The sequence below is a fragment of the Coregonus clupeaformis genome, chromosome 13, assembly GCF_020615455.1.
Source record: "Coregonus clupeaformis isolate EN_2021a chromosome 13, ASM2061545v1, whole genome shotgun sequence".
Classification (NCBI taxonomy): Eukaryota; Metazoa; Chordata; class Actinopteri; order Salmoniformes; family Salmonidae; genus Coregonus; species Coregonus clupeaformis.
In genome coordinates, this window is record NC_059204.1 from 9,954,598 (window position 1) to 9,972,000 (window position 17,403).

Genomic DNA, 17,403 nt, shown 5'->3' on the forward strand with positions numbered 1-17,403 from the left:
AATAGTTCCATCAGTGCCATGACACATAAGCACATAACATGGTTAATAGTTGGATATTTTTACAATATATCACATTAGGTTCATTAATAGCTATGAAAAAGTTATTACCCTTAACAAAAACATACAGTATAACATTAGATCAATTAAATTACCAACAAAGTTAATTCATATTTACATTTTTTTGTACATACAATACAGTAATATAAAAGTACTTCTATTTACAGCCCATCTAGCTAGCTTGCTAGTTAGTGGTCAACAGTTGTATTTTCGTTGAGAAGTCTCAGGTTACGGGCGAACGGAAGTGAAGTTAACCTGCTACGCGGAAAGGCGGAAGTTAGATGACGTCATCGTGAAAAGGGCCTATTCGGTCATGATTACTACAAGGTTTAGATAGCTGGCAAGACTAATGTTAGCTGACATGGGCTAATTGAGTGAATGTCAGTGACTGACATTACAAGAGGAAAACTGCTGAAATACCAAACTGCTGATGCACTAAAAAATGTGTACTTTGTGTGTCCTACTATCAATCTTAACTAAACAGTAAATTGAGTTGTGATCAATGGCTGTTGAAACCGACTGATTTATTGGGGGCCCTCTATTGGCTGGGGGACCCAAGTGGCCGTTTATGTCTAGAAACTGCACTGGTAACGTCCATTTTAACGTCCATTTCCATCTTTCTCCTCAGTTCTACTTTACTGCTCCTCAATTCTACTTTCTTACCAAGTGGGAATGTGGTAATTACCAGTTGCGAAATCGTAAATACGAGTTGTGTGCTTTCACGTTTTGAACCGGGAAATATCATCAAACATGGTGGTCATTAGAAGGCTTGTGAGTGTTTTGCTATTTTTTGCCGACGAAAGGTATATCCAGAGCTGCTTTCACTTTCTAAATCAAAAGGAAGATGAACAGAATCAATAAACAACAACTGCTGAAGACGCCTCCATGCTTGATGTCTTTTTTGTTGACAAATAACGTCAGAGAGGTGCAGGGGATGATTAGATGAGTTTCCCACTAGTAATTACCATTTGGAGGGGCGTTCAAGTGGATTTTTACCAGTCATATGCTGGTATTTACAAAATTACTAGATGATGTGAATGCAGTTTTATAGAGATGGCTATTTATTATGCAGAGGGGGAGGTACAGACAGGCACAGTAAGTGTTCGGTAGATTATTTACTGTAATCCAATTAGATGTTTTTAAAAAAGTAATCCGGCTGATTACAGTTACTTCATTTAATAATCCCGTTACATGTAATCTGTTACTACCCAACCCTGCACAGTTATTCAGGTCTCTAGATGGCGATGAAGACTAAGAAAATACATCTGAGTGGGGTTAATGGTTTTATTCAAATTGGGCCAAACAAATGTGGGATTTCATTCAAAAATCCCCCTAGCGGTGCCGGTTGCAAGTATAAAGTGAGGCGGCAGTGTTTGGATTTGGGGGCTGGATTGCCTATGGAATCTGCTAGTCTGCAGCGCTAGGGCTGTCTACTTTCTCGCATCAGCACCGCGGAGCTTTGATTGCGTTTTAGCCCGGTCTGCCTGCATCTGCGTTCCTTTGATATTAGCCTTCAAAACAGCCGACGAAGAAACGAAAACGACTTATAAAAGTGTGTCCATCGTAAGTAGCTGTTTTTATTTGACATATTCAGTTTTTGGGCGCTAAAGACGAAGTAGTCTAGACTAGGTTACTGCAGGTGTAGCCCTATGAACATAGCCCGAGAACATAGGATTTATTTTGACGCCTGCTTTATGGCGTTGGAAATGCTGATTTTCCACATTTTTTAAATGTAGAAGATATGCATTTTCGTAAATTAGATGGGGGAAATGATATCTCAAGTTACCCTGCACCCCCACATATTTAATAATTAAACGGGTTTTCAGAGCGTCTTATTAGCCTGTTACAATATTTGATGTTATTATGAAGTTAAAGTTTAAATCCAATGTGTCATTTAAATGTTTAAATATACATGGTTCGATTAAATAAAAAACGTATTGATTTGCATTGTCAGTATATGTTTTATTGTTTGATAAATGACACATGAACAATGAACTAACAGATTTGTTGTTATATTTACAGCATCTGCTTGAGAAGTGCACTATTTTCTATTAGTAAAAATGGTTAAACTGGGGAGTAATCTAGAAGACAAAGGCGCTAAACCGGTCAGTGTGGAGGATGGCTTCCAAAACGTACCTCTTATCACCCCTCTGGACGTCGGTAACCTCCAGTATGGAGCCCCAGACAAGGTAAAATGGACTGTCTGTCTGCTCTGCTCTCCTGTCCGACTCACTCCTTGATTTATTGCCATTGCCATTATGTAATTGAACAGCAAACCCATCTTTCTGTCATTTCAATTGCCCTCTTGCTTCCTTTGTTAAAGCACAGATTAAAGAAGCAGGTTTATAACGGGGATGCACATCATCCATTCCAGGAAGCCAGCAAACATGTAATCTCTAATTTACTTTGACAAGGGTTTTTTATTTTTGGCCCAGCACTGACGACTTCTGCTGCTTATTACACAGAATGATGATGAATGAATCACTGAACTGAACGTGTTAATATGATTGATATGAGTAATGATATTTGTAATTGTTTAATAATGCACATAATTGAATCTTACTTTGAAGGGATTTTCAATCATAACAGCTGATAGGCTAGTGTCCTCGACATGAGCGCAGCAGGTTTTTTATTTTCATAGGAGTGAAGGACAGGTCCTTTGTTGTGTTGTCACAAGGCCTACCTGCTAATGTCATTTCATGCATTTTTTACTTCAGCAGTGAATGCGGATATTAATTTGACATTGAGGATATGCAGAAATAAGTGTCCTCTCCCTGTGATGTATTTGTCAGCGCCCAGCTGATCATGAGGCTGACTCTTGTTTTATTTGATCGGCAACACAGCAGAGCCCGTGGCCCCATGCAGGCCGAGCCCGTCACTCTACAGTAAACATTAGGAGAAGAGCCGTGACACTTTTGCAGAGTTTTGCTTCAGCCCTCGTCTTGGATTCTGCTAATGAAGGCACAATCTCTCAGTACACCTGCTAACTGGAGTTAACTGCCACTCTACACAGACTTGCAGCATTACAAAAGAGCCCTGTGTCATATTTCACTAGAGGGGCAGCGCCACAATAGCAGGTCCCTTCCTCTACTTCCACAACAGTGTTATAAGGGGAGACTCTGGGGAGGCGGAGGCTCCATTGTCCAGCATGGCAGACAAACACAGACAGACAGAACATCTTTATCTCTTTATCTGTCTGTCTATCCCATGCCCACCCTAGGAGGAATTGGAGCACCATTCAGAATTTTCAATGCGTTGATTCATGCCTCTCAAGTGTCATATAAGATATACTATTCAGAGGGTCAGATTGGGTCAAGAGCAGTGATATTGGGCTGTGATTACTGGAACAGCTGCTTTTGAGAACATGGATAAGTACATAATTGCTGGTTATTTGGAGATGGAGTTGTTGAAGTGGACCAGGTGCCATGCCAATACATTTCCCCAGGGTGGTTGGATAACTAGAAGGCTCTACTGGGTATAGAGCCTTGGAAAATACCATTGAGTTATTTATTTTAATGTGAAAATATTAACATTTGAAACAATGCAGTGAAGGCTCATTTCATAATGTGTGTAAAGTGGTCCTGTGTTTGCTGAGCAGTGAAAATGACATGAAATGACACGACATCAGAGGGTTTGAATAGTCTTTGTTGTCTCTATGAAGAGTGGACATCAATGGCTCCAGATTCCCCTCAAAGTGCTGTCATTCTAATATCCAGGTTGTCCCTGACAGAGAGTGAGAGGTGGTCTAGGCAGGCTCTCAGAGCTCTGGGGGCAGTGGTGTGTGTAGAGTGGATACAGTGCAGTCTCATTGGGCTACAGATAAGGCATAGCTGTGGGTACAGTTCACATTCTGCTGCTTTCCATGTTCACCCTCTGGTTAAAAGCCTCCCCAGCCTGAGCCTACTATGTTTTCTCAGAAAGTCTTGGCTGTATGTTATATGCAAATAATTTCCCATGTCTTTTTCTTTTATTTGAGTTTTTTTTTTAAATGGGGGTGTATCAGATTGCAGCTTCTATCAATGTAATTGTCTGCATCATTTCCAATCCGTCATATATATATTTTTTATAAATATATATATATATATACAGTGGGGGAAAAAAGTATTTAGTCAGCCACCAATTGTGCAAGTTCTCCCACTTAAAAAGATGAGAGAGGCCTGTAATTTTCATCATAGGTACACGTCAACTATGACAGACAAATTGAGGAAAAAAAATCCAGAAAATCACATTGTAGGATTTTTTATGAATTTATTTGCAAATTAAGGTGGAAAATAAGTATTTGGTCACCTACAAACAAGCAAGATTTCTGGCTCTCACAGACCTGTAACTTCTTCTTTAAGAGGCTCCTCTGTCCTCCACTCGTTACCTGTATTAATGGCACCTGTTTCAACTTGTTATCAGTATAAAAGACACCTGTCCACAACCTCAAACAGTCACACTCCAAACTCCACTATGGCCAAGACCAAAGAGCTGTCAAAGGACACCAGAAACAAATTTGTAGACCTGCACCAGGCTGGGAAGACTGAATCTGCAATAGGTAAGCAGCTTGGTTTGAAGAAATCAACTGTGGGAGCAATTATTAGGAAATGGAAGACATACAAGACCACTGATAATCTCCCTCGATCTGGGGCTCCACGCAAGGTCTCACCCCGTGGGGTCAAAATGATCACAAGAACGGTGAGCAAAAATCCCAGAACCACACGGGGGGACCTAGTGAATGACCTGCAGAGAGCTGGGACCAAAGTAACAAAGCCTACCATCAGTAACACACTACGCCGCCAGGGACTCAAATCCTGCAGTGCCAGACGTGTCCCCCTGCTTACGCCAGGCCCGTCTGAAGTTTGCTAGAGTGCATTTGGATGATCCAGAAGAGGATTGGGAGAATGTCATATGGTCAGATGAAACCAAAATAGAACTTTTTGGTAAAAACTCAACTCGTCGTGTTTGGAGGACAAAGAATGCTGAGTTGCATCCAAAGAACACCATACCTACTGTGAAGCATGGGGGTGGAAACATCATGCTTTGGGGCTGTTGTTCTGCAAAGAGACCAGGACGACTGATCCGTGTAAAGGAAAGAATGAATGGGGCCATGTATCGTGAGATTTTGAGTGAAAACCTCCTTCCATCAGCAAGGGCATTGAAGATGAAACGTGGCTGGGTCATTCAGCATGACAATGATCCCAAACACACCGCCCGGGCAACGAAGGAGTGGCTTCGTAAGAAGCATTTCAAGGTCCTGGAGTGGCCTAGCCAGTCTCCAGATCTCAACCCCATAGAAAATCTTTGGGGGGAGTTGAAAGTCCGTGTTGCCCAGCGACAGCCCCAAAACATCACTGCCCTAGAGGAGATCTGCATGGAGGAATGGGCCAAAATACCAGCAACAGTGTGTGAAAACCTTGTGAAGACTTACAGAAAACGTTTGACCTGTGTCATTGCCAACAAAGGGTATATAACAAAGTATTGAGAAACTTTTGTTATTGACCAAATACTTATTTTCCACCATAATTTGCAAATAAATTCATTAAAAATCCTACAATGTGATTTTCTGGAATTTCTTTTCTGATTTTGTCTGTCATAGTTGACGTGTACCTATGATGAAAATTACAGGCCTCTCTCATCTTTTTAAGTGGGAGAACATGCACAATGGGTGGCTGACTAAATACTTTTTTTCCCCACTGTATATATATATATATATATATATATATATATTTTTTTTTTTTAAATATATTTTCCTTCATTATTTTCCCCTAACCCTACCACCCCTCCCCTAATTGGAGTAAACTAATGGACAACAACACTTAGGTTTCTACTTCCAGCTTATACATACTAACAGTGGAGGCTGCTGAGGGGAGGACAGCTCATAATAATGGCTGGAACGGAGCAAATGGAATGGCATCAAACACATGGAAACCATGTGTTTGATGTATTTCAGGGTTCTTCAATTCCGGTCCTGGAGGGCCGAAACACCTCTGTTTTTCATCCTCTCCTTCTAATCAGGGGCTAATTCAGACCTGGGACACCAGGTGAGTGCAATTAACTACCAGGTAGAAATAAAAAACAGAAGTGTTTCGGCCCTCCAGGACCGGAATTGAAGAACCCTGATGTATTTGATACCATTGCACCCATGCCGCTCCAGCCATTACCACGAGCCAGTCCTCCCCAATTAAGGTGCCACCAACCTCCTGTGCTATATAGATTTTACGTACACAGTATATTTTACATTAGTTATCTTTTGTTTGTATTTAGTCCCACCCTTCAGCTCCCCTCAACCCCTCCCATCTATCTCTGAACATCATCCAGTTTCTATTTGTATTGGCCATATGTTTTTCAACTGTGCTGTGATGTTTCACAAAAGTTCTGAACCTTTCTATTCTTATAGTTTCTACAGATTGTAAATTAAAGATAAACATTTTAGCTAAGAGTATTATTATTTTATTGATCCATTGACTATGACTTTTCACATCACCCAGCAGTGCTATTTGCAGAGCTAACTCCAGGCGAATGTTGCAATTCTTTAGCCATTCCTGAACCTGCAACCAAAAACAAGCTATATATGGACAGTACCAAAGCAAATGATCTAATGACTCTGTCTTTTCACAGCAAAACGTTTATAAGGTGAATGTAAAACGATGTCTGAAATAGATGGAAGAGAAAGTCAACCATTACGCCCTCTCTGAACATTATTACAGAGAGAGGCCTAGAGGTCTAAAGGGTATTTACACATTGTACCTTCAAAAACAACTCAAAACACTGTGGGTTTGAGTCTATTCTGTCATCCTGTGTGGTGTCACGACTGTCTGTGAGATGCGGTAAACGAAGTCAGGCGCAGGACACAGAACTCTCGGATACGTACTTTTAATACGAAAAGGATCCAAAAGGACACAGAAAATAACTCCACGCAGGGAGGAAATAACCCGCTCACAAAAATGACAACCGTGAAGGGGAAAACAATCACACACAAAGTACAGATGAGAGACAGGGGTAATTATAAGGGAAACAATTAACATAATGACGAACAGGTGTAAACAATACAGACAAAACTAAACAAACACCGATAACATCGAACGGCAGTAGCTAGTACTCCGGGGACGACGAACGCCGAAGCCTGCCCGAGCAAGGAGGAGGAGCAGCCTCGGCAGAATCCGTGACAGTACCCCCCCCTTGACCGACCCCGGCCTCGGGGACGGCCAGGAGGACGCGGAGCAGGGCGAGTTGGGTGACTCCGGTGGAACTCTGTCAACAGGGAGGGATATAGGATGTCCCTCCTAGGGACCCAGCACCGTTCCTCCGGACCGTACCCCTCCCACTCCACGAGATACCGCAGACCCCCCATCCGACGCCTCGAATCCACGATGGAACGGACTGAGTACGCCGGAGCCCCTTCGATGTCTAGTGGGGGCGGAGGGGCCTCTCGTACCTCATTCTCCTGGAGTGGACCAGCTACCACCGGCCTGAGGAGAGACACATGGAACGAGGGGTTAATGCGATAATTAACAGGCAGCTGTAACCTATAACATACCTTGTTCAATCTCCTCAGGACTTTAAATGGCCCCACAAACCGCCGGCCCAGCTTCCGGCAGGGCAGGTGAAGGGCAGGTTTCTGGTCGAGAGCCAGACCCGATCTCCCGGTGCATAAACCGGACCCTCACTGCGGTGGCGATCGGCGCTCGCCTTTTGCCGTCTGACTGCCAGATGCCCGCTGCGCAGCGTTCCATGTCTCCTCCGAGCGCCGAAACCATTCATCCACCGCAGGAGCCTCGATCTGGCTCTGATGCCAGGGTGCCAGAACCGGCTGATAGCCCAACACACACTGGAAAGGAGTGAGATTCGTGGAGGAGTGGCGGAGTGAGTTTTGGGCTATCTCTGCCCAGGGAATATACCCCGACCACTCCTCCTGCCGGTCCTGGCAGTAGGACCTCAGAAACCTACCCACATCTTGGTTTACTCTCTCCACCTGCCCATTACTCTCAAGGTGAAAACCAGAGGTAAGGCTGATCGAGACCCCCAAACGTTCCATGAACGCCCTCCACACTCTAGAGGTGAACTGGGGACCCCGATCAGACACTATATCCACAGGCACCCCGTATTGCCAGAAAACGTGAGTAAACAGGGCTTCGGCCGTTTGTAGGGCTGTAGGAAGACCTGGCATAGGGATGAGATGGCAGGCCTTAGAAAACCGATCCACAACGACCAAGATCGTGGTATTCCCCTGGGAGGGGGGAAGGTCCGTGACAAAATCCACTGACAGGTGAGACCACGGCCGTTGTGGAACGGGGAGAGGTTGTAACTTCCCCCTGGGCAGGTGTCTAGGCGCCTTACACTGGGCGCACACCGAGCAGGAAGAAACGTAAACTCTCACGTCCTTAGCTAAGGTGGGCCACCAGTACTTCCCGCTAAGACAGTGCACCGTCCGACCAATACCAGGATGACCAGAGGAGGGTGACGTGTGAGCCCAATAAATCAGTCGGTCACGGACCTCGAGCGGCACGTACCTCCGTCCCTCTGGACACTCTGGGGAAGAAGGGTCTGTACGTAACCCCGCTCGATTTCGTGTCGACCTCCCACACCACCGGTGCCACGAGACAAGACTCCGGTAGTATGGGAGTGGGCTCAATGGACCTCTCCTCTGTGTCATATCGTCGGGACAGGGCGTCTGCCTTAACGTTCTGTGACCCGGGGATATACGTGATCTTAAAGACAAACCGGGCCAGAAACATGGCCCACCTAGCCTGACGAGGGTTCAGTCTCTTCGCTGCCCGGATGTACTCCAGGTTACGATGGTCAGTCAGAATGAGAAAAGGGTGGTTAGCCCCCTCAAGCCAATGTCTCCACACCTTCAGGGCCTGGACCACAGCTAGCAGCTCCCTGTCCCCCACGTCATAATTGCGCTCCGCCGGACTGAGCTTCTTAGAATAGAAAGCACAGGGGCAGAGTTTTGGAGGCGTGCCCGAGCGCTGAGACAGTATAGCACCGATCCCGCCTCGGGACGCATCCACCTCGACTTGGAACGCCAAAGAGGGATCCGGATGTGCCAGCACCGGAGCTGAGGTGAACAGGTCCTTCAAATGACTAAACGCCCTGTCCGCCTCAGCCGACCACTGCAAACGCACCGGGTCCCCCTTTAGCAGGGAGGTAATGGGAGCCGCTACCTGTCCAAAACCCCGGATAAACTTCCGGTAGTAATTGGCAAAACCCAAAAACCGCTGCACCTCCTTTACTGTAGTTGGAGTCTGCCAATTACGCACGGCTGAAACGCGGTCAATCTCCATCTCCACCCCTGACGCAGACAACCGGTGTCCCAGGAAGGAGATGGACTCCTGGAAAAACAGACATTTCTCTGCCTTCACATACAGATCATGCTCCAACAGTCTACCCAGCACCCGACGTACCAGGGACACATGCTTGGTACATGTAGCGGAGTATATCAGAATGTCATCAATATACACCACTACCCCCTGTCCATGCAAATCCCGGAAAATCTTGTCTACAAATGATTGGAAGACTGAAGGCGCATTCATTAGACCGTATGGCATGACGAGGTACTCATAGTGACCCGAGGTGGTACTGAAGGCTGTTTTCCACTCATCTCCCTCCCGAATGCGCACCAGGTTGTAAGCGCTCCTGAGATCCAATTTTGTGAAGAAGCGCGCCCGTGTAATGACTCCGTCATACTAGCAATCAGAGGGAGAGGATAGCTGTATTTAATAATGATCTGATTGAGACCACGTTAATCAATACACGGGCGTAAACCCCCATCCTTCCTCTTCACAAAAAAGAAACTTGAGGACGCAGGAGAAGTGGAAGGCCGTATGTATCCCTGTCTCAAGGATTCGGCGACGTATGTCTCCATAGCAGCCGTCTCCTCCTGAGACAGAGGATACACATGGCTGCGAGGGAGCGCCGCGCCAACCTGGAGGTCTATCGCACAATCCCCTGTCGATGAGGTGGTAATTGAGTCGCCTTCTTCTTACAGAAGGCGCTTGCCAAATCGGGCATACTCAGGAGGAATGTGCATTGTGGGCATTTGGTTCGGACTCTCCACCGTCGTTGACCCTACGGAAACACCTACACACCGCCCCACACACTGATCAGACCATCCCTTGAGAGCCCTCTGTTGCCATGAAATGTTGGGGTCATGAGATATTAACCAGGGAAGTCCCAACACCACTGGAAACGCAGGAGAGTCAATTAAATACAACTGTATAGTCTCCTCATGACCCTTCTGCGTTTTCATCTTCAGTGGCGCTGTGACCTCCCTAATCAATCCCGACCCCAAAGGCCGGGATTGATAGGGAAGGGCACATCGACTGGTAATATAGGGATCCCTAACTTATATGAGAAATGGCGATCGATAAAATTCCCAGCTGCGCCTGAATCGACTAGCGCCTTATGCTGGGAGTAAGAAGAAACTTCTGGAAACATCACTTGGATACACATATGAACAGTAGAGAGCTTTGGGTGAGTTGGGACCTTACTCACCGGGAATGACTCATCAGTGCGCTGCCTGCTGCCTCGAATCCGAGGAGACCCTCCCCAGCACCGAACCGCCGTGTGTCCTCGGCGGCCACAATTGGTGCAGGGGACAGCCTCCTTCCTGGCCTCCCTACTACCAGCACCCCCGAGCTCCATAGGGCTCGGCTCGGAGGTACCGGCTGATAGCCCAACACACACTGGAAAGGAGTGAGATTCGTGGAGGAGTGGCGGAGTGAGTTTTGGGCTATCTCTGCCCAGGGAATATACCCCGACCACTCCTCCTGCCGGTCCTGGCAGTAGGACCTCAGAAACCTACCCACATCTTGGTTTACTCTCTCCACCTGCCCATTATTCTCAAGGTGAAAACCAGAGGTAAGGCTGATCGAGACCCCCAAACGTTCCATGAACGCCCTCCACACTCTAGAGGTGAACTGGGGACCCCGATCAGACACTATATCCACAGGCACCCCGTATTGCCAGAAAACGTGAGTAAACAGGGCTTCGGCCGTTTGTAGGGCTGTAGGAAGACCTGGCATAGGGATGAGATGGCAGGCCTTAGAAAACCGATCCACAACGACCAAGATCGTGGTATTCCCCTGGGAGGGGGGAAGGTCCGTGACAAAATCCACTGACAGGTGAGACCACGGCCGTTGTGGAACGGGGAGAGGTTGTAACTTCCCCCTGGGCAGGTGTCTAGGCGCCTTACACTGGGCGCACACCGAGCAGGAAGAAACGTAAACTCTCACGTCCTTAGCTAAGGTGGGCCACCAGTACTTCCCGCTAAGACAGTGCACCGTCCGACCAATACCAGGATGACCAGAGGAGGGTGACGTGTGAGCCCAATAAATCAGTCGGTCACGGACCTCGAGCGGCACGTACCTCCGTCCCTCTGGACACTCTGGGGAAGAAGGGTCTGTACGTAACCCCCGCTCGATTTCCGTGTCGACCTCCCACACCACCGGTGCCACGAGACAAGACTCCGGTAGTATGGGAGTGGGCTCAATGGACCTCTCCTCTGTGTCATATCGTCGGGACAGGGCGTCTGCCTTAACGTTCTGTGACCCGGGGATATACGTGATCTTAAAGACAAACCGGGCCAGAAACATGGCCCACCTAGCCTGACGAGGGTTCAGTCTCTTCGCTGCCCGGATGTACTCCAGGTTACGATGGTCAGTCAGAATGAGAAAAGGGTGGTTAGCCCCCTCAAGCCAATGTCTCCACACCTTCAGGGCCTGGACCACAGCTAGCAGCTCCCTGTCCCCCACGTCATAATTGCGCTCCGCCGGACTGAGCTTCTTAGAATAGAAAGCACAGGGGCAGAGTTTTGGAGGCGTGCCCGAGCGCTGAGACAGTATAGCACCGATCCCCGCCTCGGACGCATCCACCTCGACTTGGAACGCCAAAGAGGGATCCGGATGTGCCAGCACCGGAGCTGAGGTGAACAGGTCCTTCAAATGACTAAACGCCCTGTCCGCCTCAGCCGACCACTGCAAACGCACCGGGTCCCCCTTTAGCAGGGAGGTAATGGGAGCCGCTACCTGTCCAAAACCCCGGATAAACTTCCGGTAGTAATTGGCAAAACCCAAAAACCGCTGCACCTCCTTTACTGTAGTTGGAGTCTGCCAATTACGCACGGCTGAAACGCGGTCAATCTCCATCTCCACCCCTGACGCAGACAACCGGTGTCCCAGGAAGGAGATGGACTCCTGGAAAAACAGACATTTCTCTGCCTTCACATACAGATCATGCTCCAACAGTCTACCCAGCACCCGACGTACCAGGGACACATGCTTGGTACATGTAGCGGAGTATATCAGAATGTCATCAATATACACCACTACCCCCTGTCCATGCAAATCCCGGAAAATCTTGTCTACAAATGATTGGAAGACTGAAGGCGCATTCATTAGACCGTATGGCATGACGAGGTACTCATAGTGACCCGAGGTGGTACTGAAGGCTGTTTTCCACTCATCTCCCTCCCGAATGCGCACCAGGTTGTAAGCGCTCCTGAGATCCAATTTTGTGAAGAAGCGCGCCCCGTGTAATGACTCCGTCATACTAGCAATCAGAGGGAGAGGATAGCTGTATTTAATAATGATCTGATTGAGACCACGTTAATCAATACACGGGCGTAAACCCCCATCCTTCCTCTTCACAAAAAAGAAACTTGAGGACGCAGGAGAAGTGGAAGGCCGTATGTATCCCTGTCTCAAGGATTCGGCGACGTATGTCTCCATAGCAGCCGTCTCCTCCTGAGACAGAGGATACACATGGCTGCGAGGGAGCGCCGCGCCAACCTGGAGGTCTATCGCACAATCCCCCTGTCGATGAGGTGGTAATTGAGTCGCCTTCTTCTTACAGAAGGCGCTTGCCAAATCGGCATACTCAGGAGGAATGTGCATTGTGGGCATTTGGTTCGGACTCTCCACCGTCGTTGACCCTACGGAAACACCTACACACCGCCCCACACACTGATCAGACCATCCCTTGAGAGCCCTCTGTTGCCATGAAATGTTGGGGTCATGAGATATTAACCAGGGAAGTCCCAACACCACTGGAAACGCAGGAGAGTCAATTAAATACAACTGTATAGTCTCCTCATGACCCTTCTGCGTTTTCATCTTCAGTGGCGCTGTGACCTCCCTAATCAATCCCGACCCCAAAGGCCGGGATTGATAGGGAAGGGCACATCGACTGGTAATATAGGGATCCCTAACTTATATGAGAAATGGCGATCGATAAAATTCCCAGCTGCGCCTGAATCGACTAGCGCCTTATGCTGGGAGTAAGAAGAAACTTCTGGAAACATCACTTGGATACACATATGAACAGTAGAGAGCTCTGGGTGAGTTGGGACCTTACTCACCGGGAATGACTCATCAGTGCGCTGCCTGCTGCCTCGAATCCGAGGAGACCCTCCCCAGCACCGAACCGCCGTGTGTCCTCGGCGGCCACAGTTGGTGCAGGGGACAGCCTCCTTCCTGGCCTCCCTACTACCAGCACCCCCGAGCTCCATAGGGCTCGGCTCGAGGTGCTGGGGGATGGAATGGACGGCCCCAGCGCTGGACGTCCGCGGGTAGCCAACAGGGTATCCAAGCGAATCGACATGTCCACCAGCTGATCGAAGCTTAGGTTGGTGTCCCTGCAGGCCAGCTCTCGACGAACGTCCTCCCTCAGGCTGCATCTGTAGTGGTCGATGAGGGCCCTCTCATTCCATCCCGAATTGGCAGCCAGAGTCCGGAAGTCCAGTGCGAATTCCTGCGCGCTCCTCCTCCCCTGTCTGAGGTGGAATAGACGCTCACCCGCCGCCTTCCCCTCCGGGGGATGATCGAACACTGCCCTGAAGCGGCGGGTGAACTCCGCATAGTTCACAGTAGCGGCGTCTATCCCTCCCCACTCGGCGTTGGCCCACTCCAGTGCCTTGCCGGACAGACAGGAGATGAGGGCGGACACGCTCTCGTATCCCGAGGGTGCCGGGTGAATGGTTGCCAGGTAAAGTTCCACCTGGAGCAGGAAACCCTGACACCCGGCTGCGGTGCCATCATAAGCCCTCGGGAGCGAGAGCCGAATCCCACTGGACTCCGGATGTGAGACGATAGGAGTAGCCGATGGTGGTGGTATCGTTGGAGGAGGTGTGGGCAAACCTCCTCTCTCCCATCGTCCCAAAGTGTTCCTAACGTTATCCATAGCGGCACCAAGATTTTGGAGCATCGCTGCCTGTTGTAGGACGCGCTCCTCGAGTGATCCAGTCGGTGCCGTCGCTCCTGCTGACTCCATGGTAAGGTGTGTGATTCTGTCACGACTGTCTGTGAGATGCGGTAAACGAAGTCAGGCGCAGGACACAGAACTCTCGGATACGTACTTTTAATACGAAAAGGATCCAAAAGGACACAGAAAATAACTCCACGCAGGGAGGAAATAACCCGCTCACAAAAATGACAACCGTGAAGGGGAAAACAATCACACACAAAGTACAGATGAGAGACAGGGGTAATTATAAGGGAAACAATTAACATAATGACGAACAGGTGTAAACAATACAGACAAAACTAAACAAACACCGATAACATCGAACGGCAGTAGCTAGTACTCCGGGGACGACGAACGCCGAAGCCTGCCCGAGCAAGGAGGAGGAGCAGCCTCGGAAGAATCCGTGACATGTGGAAGGAGTTGTCAGGGAGCTACAGCTGTTTTTATACCTATAAGTCTAACCACCGCTGGCTATGTGACCAGGGCTACAGGGCAGCAGGGGGACAAACAGGCCATGGAAACACAATTCTCTGTGGGCTAGTGCTGAGGGATCAGGGAGGAATTAGACCTGATCCCATCTGGACAGCCAGTGACGTGCCTGCAGGCCGCAGGGTCTCCAATATCTTGATTGGGTGAGAAACTAGCAGAGTAACTGAGCTGTGGAGTGTAATGAAGGGTCTTACATGCAGCACTTTGAATCAATCGTTTTCATCAGAATTCAGGCCCCAGGCCAAGCCTTTGATTGCACTTCTTTCAGAACAAGCTGCTGTTTTACAGGGTGAACTGGATGACCCATCACTTGGCCCACACATCTAAGAGCTTGTTGGTTGTTGGATGAGGGATGCCATGTTGTGACTCTGTACAGTACAAATTAGTTGTCTAATACACACCTGGAGTTTCCCCTCAGAATAACTGCAGTGTTTCTTAACAACACATCAAAGCATAAAGGAGAATCTAGCCCATATTTTGGGGATTTTTTGTTTGTTATCTTGGTAGGCTTATTATCTTGGTAGGCTTATTATCTTGATAGGCTTGTTATCTTGGAAGGCTTATTATCTTGGTAGGTGTCACGGTTTCGGCCGAGGCTGCTCCTCTTCCTTGTTCGGGCAGGCTTCGGCGGTCGTCGTCTCCGGAGTACTAGCTGCCACCGTTCTATGTTTCATGTTCATTTGGTTTTGTCTGTTCATAACACCTGTCCCTTATTTGTGTCTTAATTGTTCCCTTATTTAGTTTCGTGTGTTTGGGTCAGGTGTTATGCGTGATTGTGAATGTCAGCTTGCCTCTACGTGTTTGGTTCTCTCGTTATTGTGTTTCGAGAGCTCGCACTGCGTGCGCTTTTCTTGTTGTTACCGCACTGTTGGTTTCGTGCGTAATTGTTCGCGCCACCCGGTTGGGTTGGCGACTTATTTGTGTTTGGACTCTAGTAAAGATCTGTTGAAGTCCTCCTGGTTTCCTGCACCTGATTCCTACTATTCCACCCACCACACTCTGACAGAATCACGCATCCTCACCATGGAATCAGCAGGAGCGACCGCGCCGACAGCCGAGATGGCTGAACGTCTTCGTGGTCAGGAGGACCGCATCAACCAGGTCTGTCATGCCCTGGAGGGGGTGATGAATACTCTGCACCGATGGGAGACCAGCGGGGTTCCCACACCTCCACGAACCGAACCAGCCCCATCGGTCAGCCCCCCTGTCTCATCTCCGGAACCTAGTGGGATTCGGCTCTCGCTCCCGAGGGCGTACGACGGCTCCACTGCCGGGTGTCAAGGGTTCCTGCTGCAGGTGGAGCTCTACCTCGCCACCGTACACCCGGCGCCCTCGGGACACGAGAGCGTCTCAGCCCTCATCTCCTGTCTCACCGGCAAGGCGTTGGAGTGGGCCAACGCCGAGTGGAGGAGAATGGACGCCGCTACCACGAACTATGCGGAGTTCTCCCGCCGCTTCCGTGCTGTGTTCGACCATCCACCGGAAGGGAAGGCGGCGGGGGAACGTCTATTCTACCTCCGACAGGGGATGAGGAGCGCCCAGGACTTTGCCTTAGAGTTTCGGACCCTAGCGGCTGACGCAGGGTGGAATGAGCGGGCCCATATCGACCATTTCCGCTGCAGCCTCCGAGAGGACGTCCAGCGAGAGTTGGCGTGCAGGGACACGTCGTTGACGTTCGACCAGCTGGTCGACATGGCCATCCGGCTGGATACCCTGCTCGCCACCCGTGGGCGTCCCGGAGGGGGGGGTTCGCCCATTCCACTCTCCAGCACCTCCGAGCCGAGCCCTATGGAGCTCGGAGGTGCTGGCGCTAGGGAACGGAGGAGGAGGAGCCCGAGGGGACCCGGCCCTTGCACCAACTGTGGTCGTGGAGGGCACACCGCGGCTAGGTGTTGGGGCGGGTCCTCCAGTGAGGGAGATGGCAGGTCACGCATTGGGGGGTCCCCCCAGGTGAGTAGGCGCCCTGCTTACCCAGAGCTTTCTGTCGTGCACCTAACCTTGCCTGTTTGTTTCCCACAGGTTGCACCTCGTTCCCAGCATAAGGCGCTGGTAGATTCAGGCGCAGCTGGGAATTTTGTAGATCGCCAGTTCTGTATAGAGTTAGGGATTCCCCTCCTTCCAGTGGATAAGCCTTTCCCCGTCCATGCCCTAGATAGCCGTCCGTTAGGGTCTGGGTTGATTAGGGAAGTCACAGCACCCCCTTCAGATGACGGCGCAGGAGGGTCATGAGGAGAGAATTCAGCTCTATCTGATTGACTCTCCTGCGTATCCGGTAGTGCTGGGTCTTCCCTGGTTGATGACTCATGACCCTATTATTAGGTGGCGAGAGAAAGCTCTTAAAGGGTGGTCTGCTCAATGTGAGGGGCGGTGTCTGGGTGTTTCCATAGGGGCGACCTCGGTGGAGAGTCCGAATCTAATGCCAGCACTGCAGATTCCCCCCGAGTATGAGGATTTGGCACTGGCGTTCAGTAAGACTAGGGCGGCGCAGCTGCCGCCTCATAGACGGGGGGATTGTGCGATAGATCTCCAGTCAGGAGCAGCTCTCCCGCGGAGCCATGTGTATCCCTTGTCTCAAGAGGAGAGAAAGGCTATGGAGACATACATCTCTGAGTCTCTTAGACAGGGATACAT

At 49.3% G+C, this 17,403-nt stretch overlaps 1 protein-coding gene across 1 annotated transcript in view; it reads left to right on the plus strand.

The window, feature by feature from the left end:
- The first annotated feature begins 1,406 nt into the window (after window positions 1-1,406).
- Window positions 1,407-17,403, plus strand: part of LOC121579192 (neuronal vesicle trafficking-associated protein 2-like) — a 54,065-nt gene continuing 38,068 nt past the window's right edge. The window contains exons 1-2 of the mRNA XM_041893562.1: window positions 1,407-1,620; window positions 2,080-2,246. Coding sequence (XP_041749496.1) covers window positions 2,118-2,246 — 129 coding nt within the window. The 5' untranslated portion in view covers window positions 1,407-1,620; window positions 2,080-2,117. The remainder of the gene's footprint in view (window positions 1,621-2,079; window positions 2,247-17,403) is intronic.